This window comes from Dermochelys coriacea, chromosome 10 (genome assembly GCF_009764565.3).
Source record: "Dermochelys coriacea isolate rDerCor1 chromosome 10, rDerCor1.pri.v4, whole genome shotgun sequence".
NCBI classification, from domain to species: Eukaryota; Metazoa; Chordata; order Testudines; family Dermochelyidae; genus Dermochelys; species Dermochelys coriacea.
In genome coordinates this window covers 17,188,218-17,201,644 of record NC_050077.1, presented here as the reverse complement: position 1 = coordinate 17,201,644, position 13,427 = coordinate 17,188,218, and the positions used below count along the sequence as shown (strand labels likewise).

The window sequence follows — 13,427 nt, the reverse complement described above, 5'->3', positions numbered from 1 at the left end:
ACAAGCAGGTAGGCTAATTCCAGCAGTTAACAAGAATATCAGAGGAACAGTGGGGGGTGGGGTGGGAGGGAGAAATACCATGGGGAAATAGTTTTACTTTGTGTAATTACTCATCCATTCCAGTCTCTGTTCAAGCCTAAATTAATTGTATCCAGTTTGCAAAGTCATTCCAATTCAGCAGTCTCTCGTTGGAGTCTGTTTTGGAAGCTTTTTTGTTGAAGTATAGCCACTCTTAGGTCTGTGATCGAGTGACCAGAGAGATTGAAGTGTTCTCCAACTGGTTTTTGAATGTTATAATTCTTGACGTCTGATTTGTGTCCATTCATTCTTTTACGTAGAGACTGTCCAGTTTGGCCAATGTACATGGCAGAGGGGCATTGCTGGCACATGATGGCATATATCACATTGGTAGATGCGCAGGTGAACGAGCCTCTGATAGTGTAGCTGATGTGGTTAGGCCCTATGATGGTATCCCCTGAATAGATATGTGGACAGAGTTGGCAACGGGCTTTGTTGCAAGGATAGGTTCCTGGGTTAGTGGTTCTGTTGTGTGGTGTGTGGTTGCTGGTGAGTATTTGCTTCAGATTGGGGGGCTGTCTGTAAGCAAGGACTGGTCTGTCTCCCAAGATCTGAGAGAGCGATGGCTCGTCCTTCAGGATAGGTTGTAGATCCTTGATGATGCGTTGGAGAGGTTTTAGTTGGGGGCTGAAGGTGATGGCTAGTGGCGTTCTGTGGTTTTCTTTGTTGGGCCTGTCCTGTAGTAGGTGACTTCTGGGTACTCTTCTGGCTCTGTCAATCTGTTTCTTCACTTCAGCAGGTGGGTATTGTAGTTGTAGGAATGCATGATAGAGATCTTGTAGGTGTTTGTCTCTGTCTGAGGGGTTGGAGCAAATGCGGTTATATCGTAGCGCTTGGCTGTAAACAATGGATCGAGTGGTATGATCTGGATGAAAGCTAGAGGCATGTAGGTAGGAATAGCGGTCAGTAGGTTTCCGTATATAGGGTGGTGTTTATGTGACCATCGCTTATTAGCACCGTAGTGTCCAGGAAGTGGATCTCTTGTGTGGACTGGTCCAGGCTGAGGTTGATGGTGGGATGGAAATTGTTGAAATCATGGTGGAATTCCTCAAGAGCTTCTTTTCCATGGGTCCAGATGATGAAGATGTCATCAATGTAGCGCAAGTAGAGTAGGGGCATTAGGGGACGAGAGCTGAGGAAGCGTTGTTCTAAGTCAGCCATAAAAATGTTGGCATACTGTGGGGCCATGCGGGTACCCATCGCAGTGCCGCTGATTTGAAGGTATACATTGTCACCAAATGTGAAATAGTTATGGGTCAGGACAAAGTCACAAAGTTCTGCCACCAGGTTAGCCGTGACAGTATCGGGGATACTGTTCCTGACGGCTTGTAGTCCATCTTTGTGTGGAATGTTGGTGTAGAGGGCTTCTACATCCATAGTGGCTAGGATGGTGTTTTTAGGAAGATCACCAATGGACTGTAGTTTCCTCAGGAAATCGGTGGTGTCTCGAAGATAGCTGGGAGTGCTGGTGACGAAGGGCCTGAGGCGGGAGTCTACATAGCCAGACAATCCTGCTGTCAGGGTGCCAATGCCTGAGATGATGGGGCGTCCAGGATTTCCAGGTTTATGGATCTTGGGTAGCAGATAGAATACCCCAGGTCGGGACTCCTCCTGAAGGTCGAAACAGCAGTCTGGATTTCTACATAGACTGCTTCCGCCGACGTGCACGAGCTGAAATTGTGGAAAAGCAGCATCGCTTACCCCATAACCTCAGCCATGCAGAACACAGTGCCATCCACATACTCAGAAACAACTCTGACATCATAATCAAAAAGGCTGACAAAGGAGGTGCTGTCGTCATCATGAATAGGTCGGAGTATGAACAAGAGGCTACTAGGCAGCTCTCCAACACCACTTTCTACAAGCCATTACCCTCTGATCCCACTGAGAGTTACCAAAAGAAACTACAGCATTTGCTCAAGAAACTCCCTGAAAAAGCACAAGAACAAATCCGCACAGACACACCCCTGGAGCCCCGACCTGGGGTATTCTATCTGCTACCCAAGATCCATAAACCTGGAAATCCTGGACGCCCCATCATCTCAGGCATTGGCACCCTGACAGCAGGATTGTCTGGCTATGTAGACTCCCGCCTCAGGCCCTTCGTCACCAGCACTCCCAGCTATCTTCGAGACACCACCGATTTCCTGAGGAAACTACAGTCCATTGGTGATCTTCCTAAAAACACCATCCTAGCCACTATGGATGTAGAAGCCCTCTACACCAACATTCCACACAAAGATGGACTACAAGCCGTCAGGAACAGTATCCCCGATACTGTCACGGCTAACCTGGTGGCAGAACTTTGTGACTTTGTCCTGACCCATAACTATTTCACATTTGGTGACAATGTATACCTTCAAATCAGCGGCACTGCGATGGGTACCCGCATGGCCCCACAGTATGCCAACATTTTTATGGCTGACTTAGAACAACGCTTCCTCAGCTCTCGTCCCCTAATGCCCCTACTCTACTTGCGCTACATTGATGACATCTTCATCATCTGGACCCATGGAAAAGAAGCTCTTGAGGAATTCCACCATGATTTCAACAATTTCCATCCCACCATCAACCTCAGCCTGGACCAGTCCACACAAGAGATCCACTTCCTGGACACTACGGTGCTAATAAGCGATGGTCACATAAACACCACCCTATATCGGAAACCTACTGACCGCTATTCCTACCTACATGCCTCTAGCTTTCATCCAGATCATACCACTCGATCCATTGTTTACAGCCAAGCGCTACGATATAACCGCATTTGCTCCAACCCCTCAGACAGAGACAAACACCTACAAGATCTCTATCATGCATTCCTACAACTACAATACCCACCTGCTGAAGTGAAGAAACAGATTGACAGAGCCAGAAGAGTACCCAGAAGTCACCTACTACAGGACAGGCCCAACAAAGAAAACAACAGAACGCCACTAGCCATCACCTTCAGCCCCCAACTAAAACCTCTCCAACGCATCATCAAGGATCTACAACCTATCCTGAAGGACGAGCCATCGCTCTCTCAGATCTTGGGAGACAGACCAGTCCTTGCTTACAGACAGCCCCCCAATCTGAAGCAAATACTCACCAGCAACCACACACCACACAACAGAACCACTAACCCAGGAACCTATCCTTGCAACAAAGCCCGTTGCCAACTCTGTCCACATATCTATTCAGGGGATACCATCATAGGGCCTAACCACATCAGCCACACTATCAGAGGCTCGTTCACCTGCGCATCTACCAATGTGATATATGCCATCATGTGCCAGCAATGCCCCTCTGCCATGTACATTGGCCAAACTGGACAGTCTCTACGTAAAAGAATGAATGGACACAAATCAGACGTCAAGAATTATAACATTCAAAAACCAGTTGGAGAACACTTCAATCTCTCTGGTCACTCGATCACAGACCTAAGAGTGGCTATACTTCAACAAAAAAGCTTCAAAAACAGACTCCAACGAGAGACTGCTGAATTGGAATTAATTTGCAAACTGGATACAATTAATTTAGGCTTGAATAGAGACTGGGAATGGATGAGTCATTACACAAAGTAAAACTATTTCCCCATGGTATTTCTCCCTCCCACCCCACCCCCCACTGTTCCTCTGATATTCTTGTTAACTGCTGGAATTAGCCTACCTGCTTGTCACCATGAAAGGTTTTCCTCCTTTCCCCCCCCCCTGCTGTTGGTGATGGCTTATCTTAAGTGATCACTCTCCTTACAGTGTGTATGATAAACCCATTGTTTCATGTTCTCTGTGTGTGTGTATATAAATCTCTCCTCTGTTTTTTCCACCAAATGCATCCGATGAAGTGAGCTGTAGCTCACGAAAGCTTATGCTCTAATAAATTTGTTAGTCTCTAAGGTGCCACAAGTACTCCTTTTCTTTTCACATCTTCTAAATGAGGCCTCCAGCCCCTTTTCCTTATTATCTTGTAACCTGCATTCCACTCTCTCATGCTGCACGTGACAGCCTCTGACAGTAGATAAATTCTTTCCCTCTGAATTATCAGGTACTGGCTGAATCTGACTCCCTCAGATATATTCTGGAATACGTCAGACACAGGATGGGTCAAGTCAGCCTGGAGCAGCTTTTTTTCTCCCTGGAGTAGCGGATCGTGTGTCTTTATACACAACATGCCACAGTTTGAACCAACAACTGTCGCGAATGTAAGAATAACAATTCACACTGCAGATTTTATTTCTATTTTGCATAAGTGAAGCAGACCCAGACAATTCAGAATCAAATACACACTGACCCTCATACACACCACTCTCCCACTTCTCCCCGCAGCAGCACCAGGCTCCCTTATTTTTAGTGCCTTCTGAGGAAAGGGGCAGGCAATGTCCTATATGCACCCTCTCTCACCCTGGATTTTCAAACAGTGGCTGACGGACCCACTTCTCCCTGTTGTGTGTCAAAGATTCAGCCACAGAGCCCACTGCCCTCCACATCAACATCTTCTGAACACAGAACAGCCTGTTTTCCTAAGTACACTGCTGGGAAAGGCTCATCCAGTCCCATGGCTGCCAGTGATAAGGGCTTTTTCTTCAATCTGGAACATAGTAGCCTTGGGTAGTAATTAGCAGCCCTGACATTAGAAACACCGGATATTCAGTCTGATCATTAACCTCCTCATGACTGTCTGAGGGTAAATACTTTTAACGGCTATGGCAATAGGACTGAATGATACAGATCCTGAGACATCACTGGCTTTCCTTACTGAAGTTGAGGGCCAAATTCTTCCCCTTTGTTGAAGTCCATGGCATTCCCCATTGTGAATTTGGCCACTACATTTAAAATTGTAGGCACTCCAGTTCCACAGTGGTAGGTACAGTATAGGAACCTGAATGGAACAGAATAAATCAGAATAGGATGGTGTTTACTATGGCACCCATAGCCCCATTAGCCACTCACACATTTTCAGGATCAGGCCCCAATCCATCCTTTCTGTTCAATATGGTAACTTTCCAATTTTTAATTTTTCCAGACTCTCTCAAGGTATCCCATAACCACTTTCTGCACAGCACCAACTGCCTACCGCATGCTTGTGCAGCACGATGTTACCAGGTACCATACATCTGCTTATTGGTAATGGTAAATAGAGACACATTCTTAGTGATAGGACAGGTCTCGTTGTTTGGTTCACTACATTGTTTTCATTTTATTTTCTGCTTTAAATGGCACCTTGTTAAGGGGTCATTCTAACAAGAGAAAATGTTGTGCTAGAATCCTAGAGCCAACAAAAACCCCATGAATTCAGTTCCTGTGCAATATGGGAGTAAAGCTTTGGAAAGACAATAAGGATGAACCAAGCCAGTTTGGGCAAGTGCAGCTACCTTCAAACATGAGATTGTTTTAAGGCCCAGAGGTAGCTTGAGGCAAGATATGGCCAACTTTTAGGCAAGACTGGATAAGAGTTATACCTGTGTAAGGCAGAATTTGTCCCATATATTTGAAAGTAAAATGAGCAGTTAAATTGGCCGCTCACAAATTGATATTTATTTGGAAGTTGTATCCAATGATATGCTATTCCCTAGAAATATTCAGCTCAAATGGATGTGGAATATATGTGTTCCTAGCAGTTGTTACACACTGGATAACATATGCAGTTTATTCAGATCTGATCCTGGCCTTCTGGGGTCTTGTAGCCAGAAAAGCAGGTCTTGCATATATGTTTTAGTCCTGCCAAGTTGACTCCTGTCTTGGAAGTGAATCGAAGTTCTGTGTTGCCAACAGCAGCCTCTTCAAACTTTCCTTTGTTTTTAGGAAATTGATATTGTCGGCACTTCTTTGGGCACTAGCATGTAGAACAAACCACACAATGGTGTGAGAGATCTTGATACCAGTGGGTTACTTTTCTGAGCACCGCCATACAAACCCTCTGCTCTTCTCCACTGTCATAGTATGCTTGTTCACTGGCATAAGTTAGCTGAGATCTCCTGTGTTTTCTTGAGGTAGCTCTTCCAAGAAACAGCTGCTCTTTTTTTTCTGTTGACCTCCATAAACGTTTCATTTGCAAGGGATCCCCATCCTGGTACCATTGAAGCAAATGGAAGCTTTGCATTGACTGGAAACTGGATCAGGACCTAAGATGATCTAAGAGTCAAAGTACATCCTTCAACAGCATGATGATTATTTAAATTTTCCACAGTGGCACTCGAGGTTGGAGGCATGTATCAACAGTTTAAAGTTGAGGGAGGTTGGCCAGCTAAAACCATTTGAAAACTGTAGGGTTATTGATTCTTATTGTTTTCTGTTCCTCTCGAGTTACAAGTTCATGAGTCTGCGTCACTGTGTGACTGGAGGGGAGCCGCTCAATCCAGAAGTGATGGAGCAATGGAAAACCCAGACAGGTCTGGATATCTATGAAGGCTATGGCCAGACGGAAACAGTACGTCTGCACTAATTATCACATGGTAACCTCTAACAATGTAACCTTACAGGGGCACAATGCATCTGTCAAACCATGGGAAAGGGCAGGAATTTACTTAGTTCAAAGTTGTTAAGGAAGCTATAGGTGAATTAGGTATTGAGTTTTATATAATCAACATAACAACTAGATGTATAGATTTTAAAGCCTGAATGATCCATTTTGATTATCAAATCTGACCCCCTGCATAACATAGGTCACAGGATTTCACCTAGTGATTTTTTCTTCAATGAGCCAGTAACTTGTGACTGAACTGGAGCAACATTTTGAGAAAGAGAAACTAGAAGTAATTAGCTACAAAAACCCACGTGCATGCTTTGTATTGCAACAGAAAATAGAAAACCAGCTTCATAGCAAGATTTGTGTATATAGAAATTTAGTGTCTGAACATAACAAAAATACTTAGGGCCAAATTCAGCCCTCCTTTAATTTTATCTTCAAAGTGGACACACAGTAAAGCTGCAAGACCAGGGTCCCTTTACATCCATTTTCTGGAAAGTTGAGGTGTGTCTACAGAACCACCCACACAGCCAGCCAGGTACACAAGCAATCTCAGCAGGGGAGGTGCATAGTGGAGATGGGAAATGTGCACTGAAATGTGTGGACAATGCCTCTTGGCAGCGACGCTGAACCATCAACTGGTCTCTCTTGCTGGGAGTGGGTTTGTGGGAACAGAAAAGTTGTGTGCCACTTGACAATTTTGTTTTCTCTTCATACAAATACTCAGAAGAGGTGACATGGAGTTGGCCCTCAAAAGTTATCATATGTGAACATTGTCAGCTAGATTAAAATCACTAAGAACCCTACTATGTTGCACAAATAAAAAGCCATGTATTATACAGATAACAATATGTGCCAACGTGAAAGGAATGAAAATTAAACCAGGCTCTATGGGAAAGGCATCTCTACCTTATGATGTTCAGGTATGTTGATACATTTTCCTGGCTGAGCTCTATCTAAAATATAGTTCTCATCCTCTTCTCCTCGTATTATAGTTGTGAATTGTAAAGAAATTACATTGGCCCAGTCAAAACAATCATGTTTTTCTTCCTGCAGGTTGTAGATGACCAGGGTGATATTTTGCCTCTAGGAGAAGAAGGAAACATTGCCATCCGAATCAAACCTAGAAGGCCATTTTGTCTTTTCTCTCAGTATTTAGTAAGGAGACTTCTTATTATATTCAGAAAATTTCATGCCACTTGTCAGACATATTGAGAAGACCATAGGTAAAATCCTGGCTCTATTGAAATCAATGGCAAAATTTCCTTTAATTTGAATGGGGCCGGGATGTCACCCAACATGTTCACAAGGTCTCTTAGGGTATGTCTACGCTGCAATTAAACACCCACAGCTGGCCTTTGTCAGCTGATTCAGGTTCCCTGAGCTCAGGTTATGGGACTGTTTAATTGTGGTGTAGATGCCTAGCCTCTGGGACCCTGCAAGGGGGAAGGGTCCTAGAGCCCAGGCTCCAACCTGACCCCAAACATCTACACTGTAATGTTATAGCTCTATAGTCTGAGCCCCACAGCCTGAGTAGCTGACATGAGCCAGTTGCAGTTTTATTGCCGTGTAGACATACCCCAAGAGTCCCAGTCTGCTTCACGGTTTCCTCCTTGCTATGAGGTGGGGCAGGCAGCATATTATTCCAGATCTCTTTCTGGCACAGCATACATCCCCTGACATCCCAACAGAGCTTTGTTGGTTTGTATTCTCAGTGCTCCATGAATTCCCACTCCTTCCATTCACCTGCAGGGGTGGAGAATGATGTAGCAACTCTGCAGAAGCTGCTCTGCCCCCCACAGCTACCCAGGGACATTAAGAGATGTCATATTCCCCTGAACCTATGCAAGCCATCCAAGATTTTGGCCCTTTGAGTCTACGTTCTGCTGAAGAATATAGAGCACGTGTTCCAGATATATCCTGCATGTGGGTCTTTTTGTCTTGCCCTCTGCTGGAAACATCACACCTGATGAAGTGTGATTGATCTTTGCTAAATATTAGTATACAAACCACAGTACTGAAATTTCAATGCATGGATGATCGTTTTGTCTTTTAAATGGTGATGGTGTATACTCACTAACATGACGACACAAATGGGAATGTTTCATAGGTTAGTGCTAGTGTAACAGGCTTGTAAAGTCTGTATCCTGTTGTCTTCCTCAGTGGATTGTCCTCATGGAGAGTAACTACTCCTGTAGCTTATGGATATATTCCTTGAGATACAGTGGTAGAGAACTGTGTTTTACTACTGAAACTCTAAGCTCAAAACCTCCCGTCATTGCACTAGTAAATAATAATTTCTCTCTTGAGAAGAAAGGTTGTATATGAATAATTAGTTCTGCTGAGGGGAATTTCTGACAGAACACATCTTTCCCTTCTCCCTCTAACACACAATGCTAATCAGTGTGGCTATATTTTTAAATTCAAATCATAATATTATGCAGAATACACTAGTCTTGGAAATATATGATGATACTGTCCTGATCATGTTTTATTTCTGTGCACTGTAGCAAGATGGATGGATTACACTGCACTAAAGATCAATTAAGGTGTGTGAAATGTTGTTTGATTGTTGTCAGGATAACCCAGAGAAAACTGCCTCCACAGAGCATGGGAATTTTTATATCACTGGGGACAGAGGGATTATGGATGAAGAAGGATACTTTTGGTTTGTTGGAAGGTCTGACGATATCATTAATTCTTCAGGGTAGGTCCATTACTGTTGGGTTTGCAGGTTTATCTTACAATGTTGCTCTGTAGTATCACAAAATACAATTTAAAAAACCCTTTTTCATGAAAAGATCAATAGTTTCATGCCAACGCTCTCTCTTAGATATCGTATCGGACCATTTGAAGTAGAAAGTGCCTTGATACAGCACCCAGCAGTCGCGGAATCAGCTGTTGCCAGCAGCCCAGATCCTATCAGAGGAGAGGTAAAAGGGCTGATATAGAAAGACGTACTCTTTCAGTGAAATGTAGAGTTCCTGCTCTACACAGTATACTTGATTAGAATGAGTTGCAGATGCTGGGAAAAAAACTTGGAATATAGTTTTAGGTGTCATTATTAGAAAAGATCAAACATGAAAAAAAAACAATTTTATGAAGAAATTTGAAATTTAAACTTTGTTTCCATATTACAGAATTTGACATGGAACAATTTTTTGTTTTGTCAAAAAAATTCTGAAATATTTTTTCAACAAAAATTGATTTTTTTAATCGTCTATGTTTATCCTTTTTCTCCCTTTTTTCTCACAGAGGACAGTAAAATTAATTAAATCCAATGGCTTCCTTTTTTTCTCTTTTTCCTGCTCTGTAACTTTTCAAAATTTCTCCAGCTTTAGGAGAGGGTCAGAGTTACAGTTTCTTTTATCTTTTTGCAACTGTTACTTTTCAAAACTTCCTCCACTTTGAAAAAGTTAGAGTGGAAAAATAAAGAAAGAAAAAGTAAAATAAAGAACAATCCTGAACATGATTAATTCTTTTGCATTCAGAGGCAAACAGGAAAAGGGAGGGAGAAAAAGGAAAAATAAAATTCTAAATTTGAAATTCTCCATTTTGATGAAACACTGGATTTTTTAAAAAACTGATGTTTTTCATTTTAAAAATATATCACTTTTCATCTTAAAGTTTCAGATGAAAATTTTTGACCAGCTCTAGATGTTATCTAGTTTTCTTTTTTTAAGTGAATGAGCATGTGAAAAAGCATTGTAGAAATGGTACCTCTTCCAATGTAGTATTTCGAGAGACAAGATGGGTGAGGTAATATCTTTAATTGGATGAGCTTCTGTTGATGAAAGAGACAAGCTTTTGAGCTACACAGAGCTCTTCTTCAGGTCAGTGTAGCTTGAAAGATTGTCTTTTTCACCAACAGAAATTGGTCCAATAAAAGGTATTGCCTGCCCCATCTTGTGTCTCTAATATCCTGGGACCAACACAGCTACAACGACACTACAAACAAGATACAACATATCAACTAATAAAGAGATGCTCTTGGTAAGGATCAGATCCTTAGCTGTTGCAAACTGGCATAGCACTCCTGAAGTCATAATCTATTGATTTCAGTGTAGCTATACTACTTTATATCAAACCAAGATCTGGCCCAGGGATTTTAACATCTCAGTATGATTGCTAAATTGCACCAGGCTTTTTTAGTCTAATGGAACTAGATTATCTGACATTAGAAGGAATGTCAAACCATGGTTTTATTGTCCAGTAGAGATTCTGGCAGGCCTTGGAGAGCTGTACTGTTCCAGAGCTGCATTCTCTGCAGCATTAGAAGGGGCAGCGTGGGGGCAGGGTGGGAGCTAGGAAAGCCATTCATTCAGTATTAACCAGACAGGCAGGCTTTTCTGAGGTTTGTCCCCCACCCAGTATTGAGAGAAAACTGGACATGCTTTTGTCCAGTATGGGATGGGGGACACCAGAGTGTGCTGCTCCACCCCTGCTGCCATGACCTCGCATGCACCATGCATATAAGGTCCCACTGGCAGGGACAGGGTCATGGAGTGCGGGGTGGACCCACACCGTTCTCAGAAGTACCAGAAGATCTGGTGTTCCAGGAATGCATGAGTGGCCATTCTAGTGGAAGCCTGGCCAGTAAGTCCATTCCTATGTGGATCCAGGTTTCAGAGTAGCAGCCGTGTTAGTCTGTATTTGCAAAAAGAAAAGGAGTACTTGTGGCACCTTAGAGACTAACAAATTTATATGAGCATAAGCTTTCGTGAGCTACAGCTCACTTCATTGGATGCATTTGGTGGAAAATAAATCTCCCCGCTGTATTTTCCACCAAATGCATCCGATGAAGTGAGCTGTAGCTCACGAAAGCTTATGCTCAAATAAATTTGTTAGTCTCTAAGGTGCCACAAGTATTCCTTTTCTATGTGGATCCACAGGCCCAACCACGCAAAGCAGGTGCACTGTGGGCCACTATAGTCACTGCTGCAGCCCAGAAGCTGCCATTGTAGCTATGCAGGCGAGCCACACTTTGCCCTTCATTTGAGAAAGGGGAGGATTTTATCCCTGCACCTCTCTGCCACATAGATCTGCTTAAATCACACTTATTTTTTGGTGCTCCAGTCAGCTACATAACTATCATCCTCCACTCCAGAGGTGGCTGCACTTCATGCTGGGGTGCAGTTTGTAAAGCATTTTTGGATACTTTGGAATGAAAGACACTATGTAAAAGTAAGATTATTATTCCACCAATAGCTATTGAGACTCATACCTTAGGCAAAGATTTTCAAAATTGGGCACTCAAAATTTGAATCAATCGAAGCCACTGGGAACACTGAACCTTAGAAAATCAGGGCACTTATTTAAGTGCTTTAGTATGGAATAAGGTGTCTAATTTCGTACCCAAATTACAGTCTTTTGGATTTGGGCTTTTTCATGCTCGCATTTTTCAACCTTGATTGCTTGTTGAAGACTAAACACACCCATTTATTTTCATTGTAATGGTTATTGCACAGGTGGTGAAAGCTTTTGTTGTCCTGGCTCCTGATTTTCTATCACATGACCCAGAAAAATTAGCTCTGGAGCTGCAGGAGCATGTGAAAAAGGTTACTGCTCCCTACAAGTATCCCAGAAAGGCAAGTACCCACCCCCCGCTAAATAAAAGGGGCATATTCTAAGCACAGCTTTCCTAAGTGTTTTGGAAATCAAGCCATGTTTATGACAAAGTACACCAATTCCTTTACATTCTATTAAAAGCATTGTTTGTATCATGCTGTGAATGCAATTCATTATGATGGAGTCACTCAACAGAAGCGGTGTGCGCGCACACACTCACTCACGCCCTGAACTGGGCAATGCTGTAAGGATTGAGAAGAAATGGAACCCATCACTCACTACAAAAACATGATCTGGTAACTCCCTCCCACAGCCTGCTCCCTACCCACAGCTTTAGCCCACTAAACACCAACCTGTTCAGGATCGTAGTAAAAAAACCCCTTCTGCACTGCCCCACGCACAAGTGTGAGTAAGGGGTTCACAGTCAAGCTCAAAGCTGTTCCAACAGTACTGTACCACCCAGTACCCTGTCCGAACCACTAGGCAGCAGTTTATTTTGCACATTTATTTTGGGGGGGGGTTGTTCTTCCTAGGGGCTCACAAGGAACTGCGTCCCCAAATCAGAAAAGACCAGCCCTAAATGTGCTAATTTTTCCCCACACAGGTGGAATTTGTTCAAGAGCTGCCAAAAACAGTTGCTGGGAAAATCCAAAGGAAGGTATTAAGGAACAAAGAGTGGGGAAGAGTGTAGCATCATGTGGACAGTCGAGAGCAAAGCTTCTTTCACTTCCACCATCATATGTCTCATGTTTTCACTTTTCTCTATTGGTCCGATGGTCTAATATTGTGAACAAAAAGCATTAGCAGCATGCATGGGACTATTAAATACAAAAAGAAGATGAGATAAACTTGCTTATAGAGTGCATAATCATTCCCACAGGATTTTAAAATAGAGATAATTTATTAGGACCAGGAGCTCTCGTTGGTTGAAAAGGCTTTGAATCAGGCCATTTAGGAAAAGAGTGGATAAGACTAACAAAAGAGAAGGAGGCTGCTGGAATGCAAAGGGAAGATATGAGAATTTGGGAATCTATAGGGGAGGATGGGATGGGAAACAACTTTCTTATGCCAGGAAAATTTTCAAGATTTCAAAACATTTCCCCATCCCAAATCAAGACAAAAATTCAAAATATCAAAAATTTTCACAGACAACTCTAATATTTTTTGTCCAGGTCAGTGGAAACATTTTGTTTCAACATTTTTGAAATGTTTCATTTTAATTTTGACTTTTTTTTACCATAATTAATTTAAATTTCAAAATTAAAAGTCATTTAGAATCAAAAAATTGATTTTTTTATTTCAAAAATGTCCCATTTTGACCATTTCAAAACCTTTTT

At 42.6% G+C, this 13,427-nt stretch overlaps 1 protein-coding gene across 1 annotated transcript in view; it reads left to right on the top strand.

The window, feature by feature from the left end:
* Nucleotides 1-13,259, top strand: part of LOC119862452 (acyl-coenzyme A synthetase ACSM4, mitochondrial-like) — a 29,853-nt gene extending 16,594 nt beyond the window's left edge. Inside the window, 9 exon segments of the mRNA XM_043494319.1 lie at nt 4,102-4,258; nt 5,080-5,159; nt 6,360-6,483; nt 7,365-7,445; nt 7,579-7,680; nt 9,102-9,229; nt 9,356-9,455; nt 11,991-12,110; nt 12,695-13,259. Of these exon segments, the coding sequence (XP_043350254.1) occupies nt 4,102-4,258; nt 5,080-5,159; nt 6,360-6,483; nt 7,365-7,445; nt 7,579-7,680; nt 9,102-9,229; nt 9,356-9,455; nt 11,991-12,110; nt 12,695-12,781 (979 nt within the window). The 3' untranslated portion in view covers nt 12,782-13,259.
* The last annotated feature ends 168 nt before the right edge of the window (nt 13,260-13,427 follow it).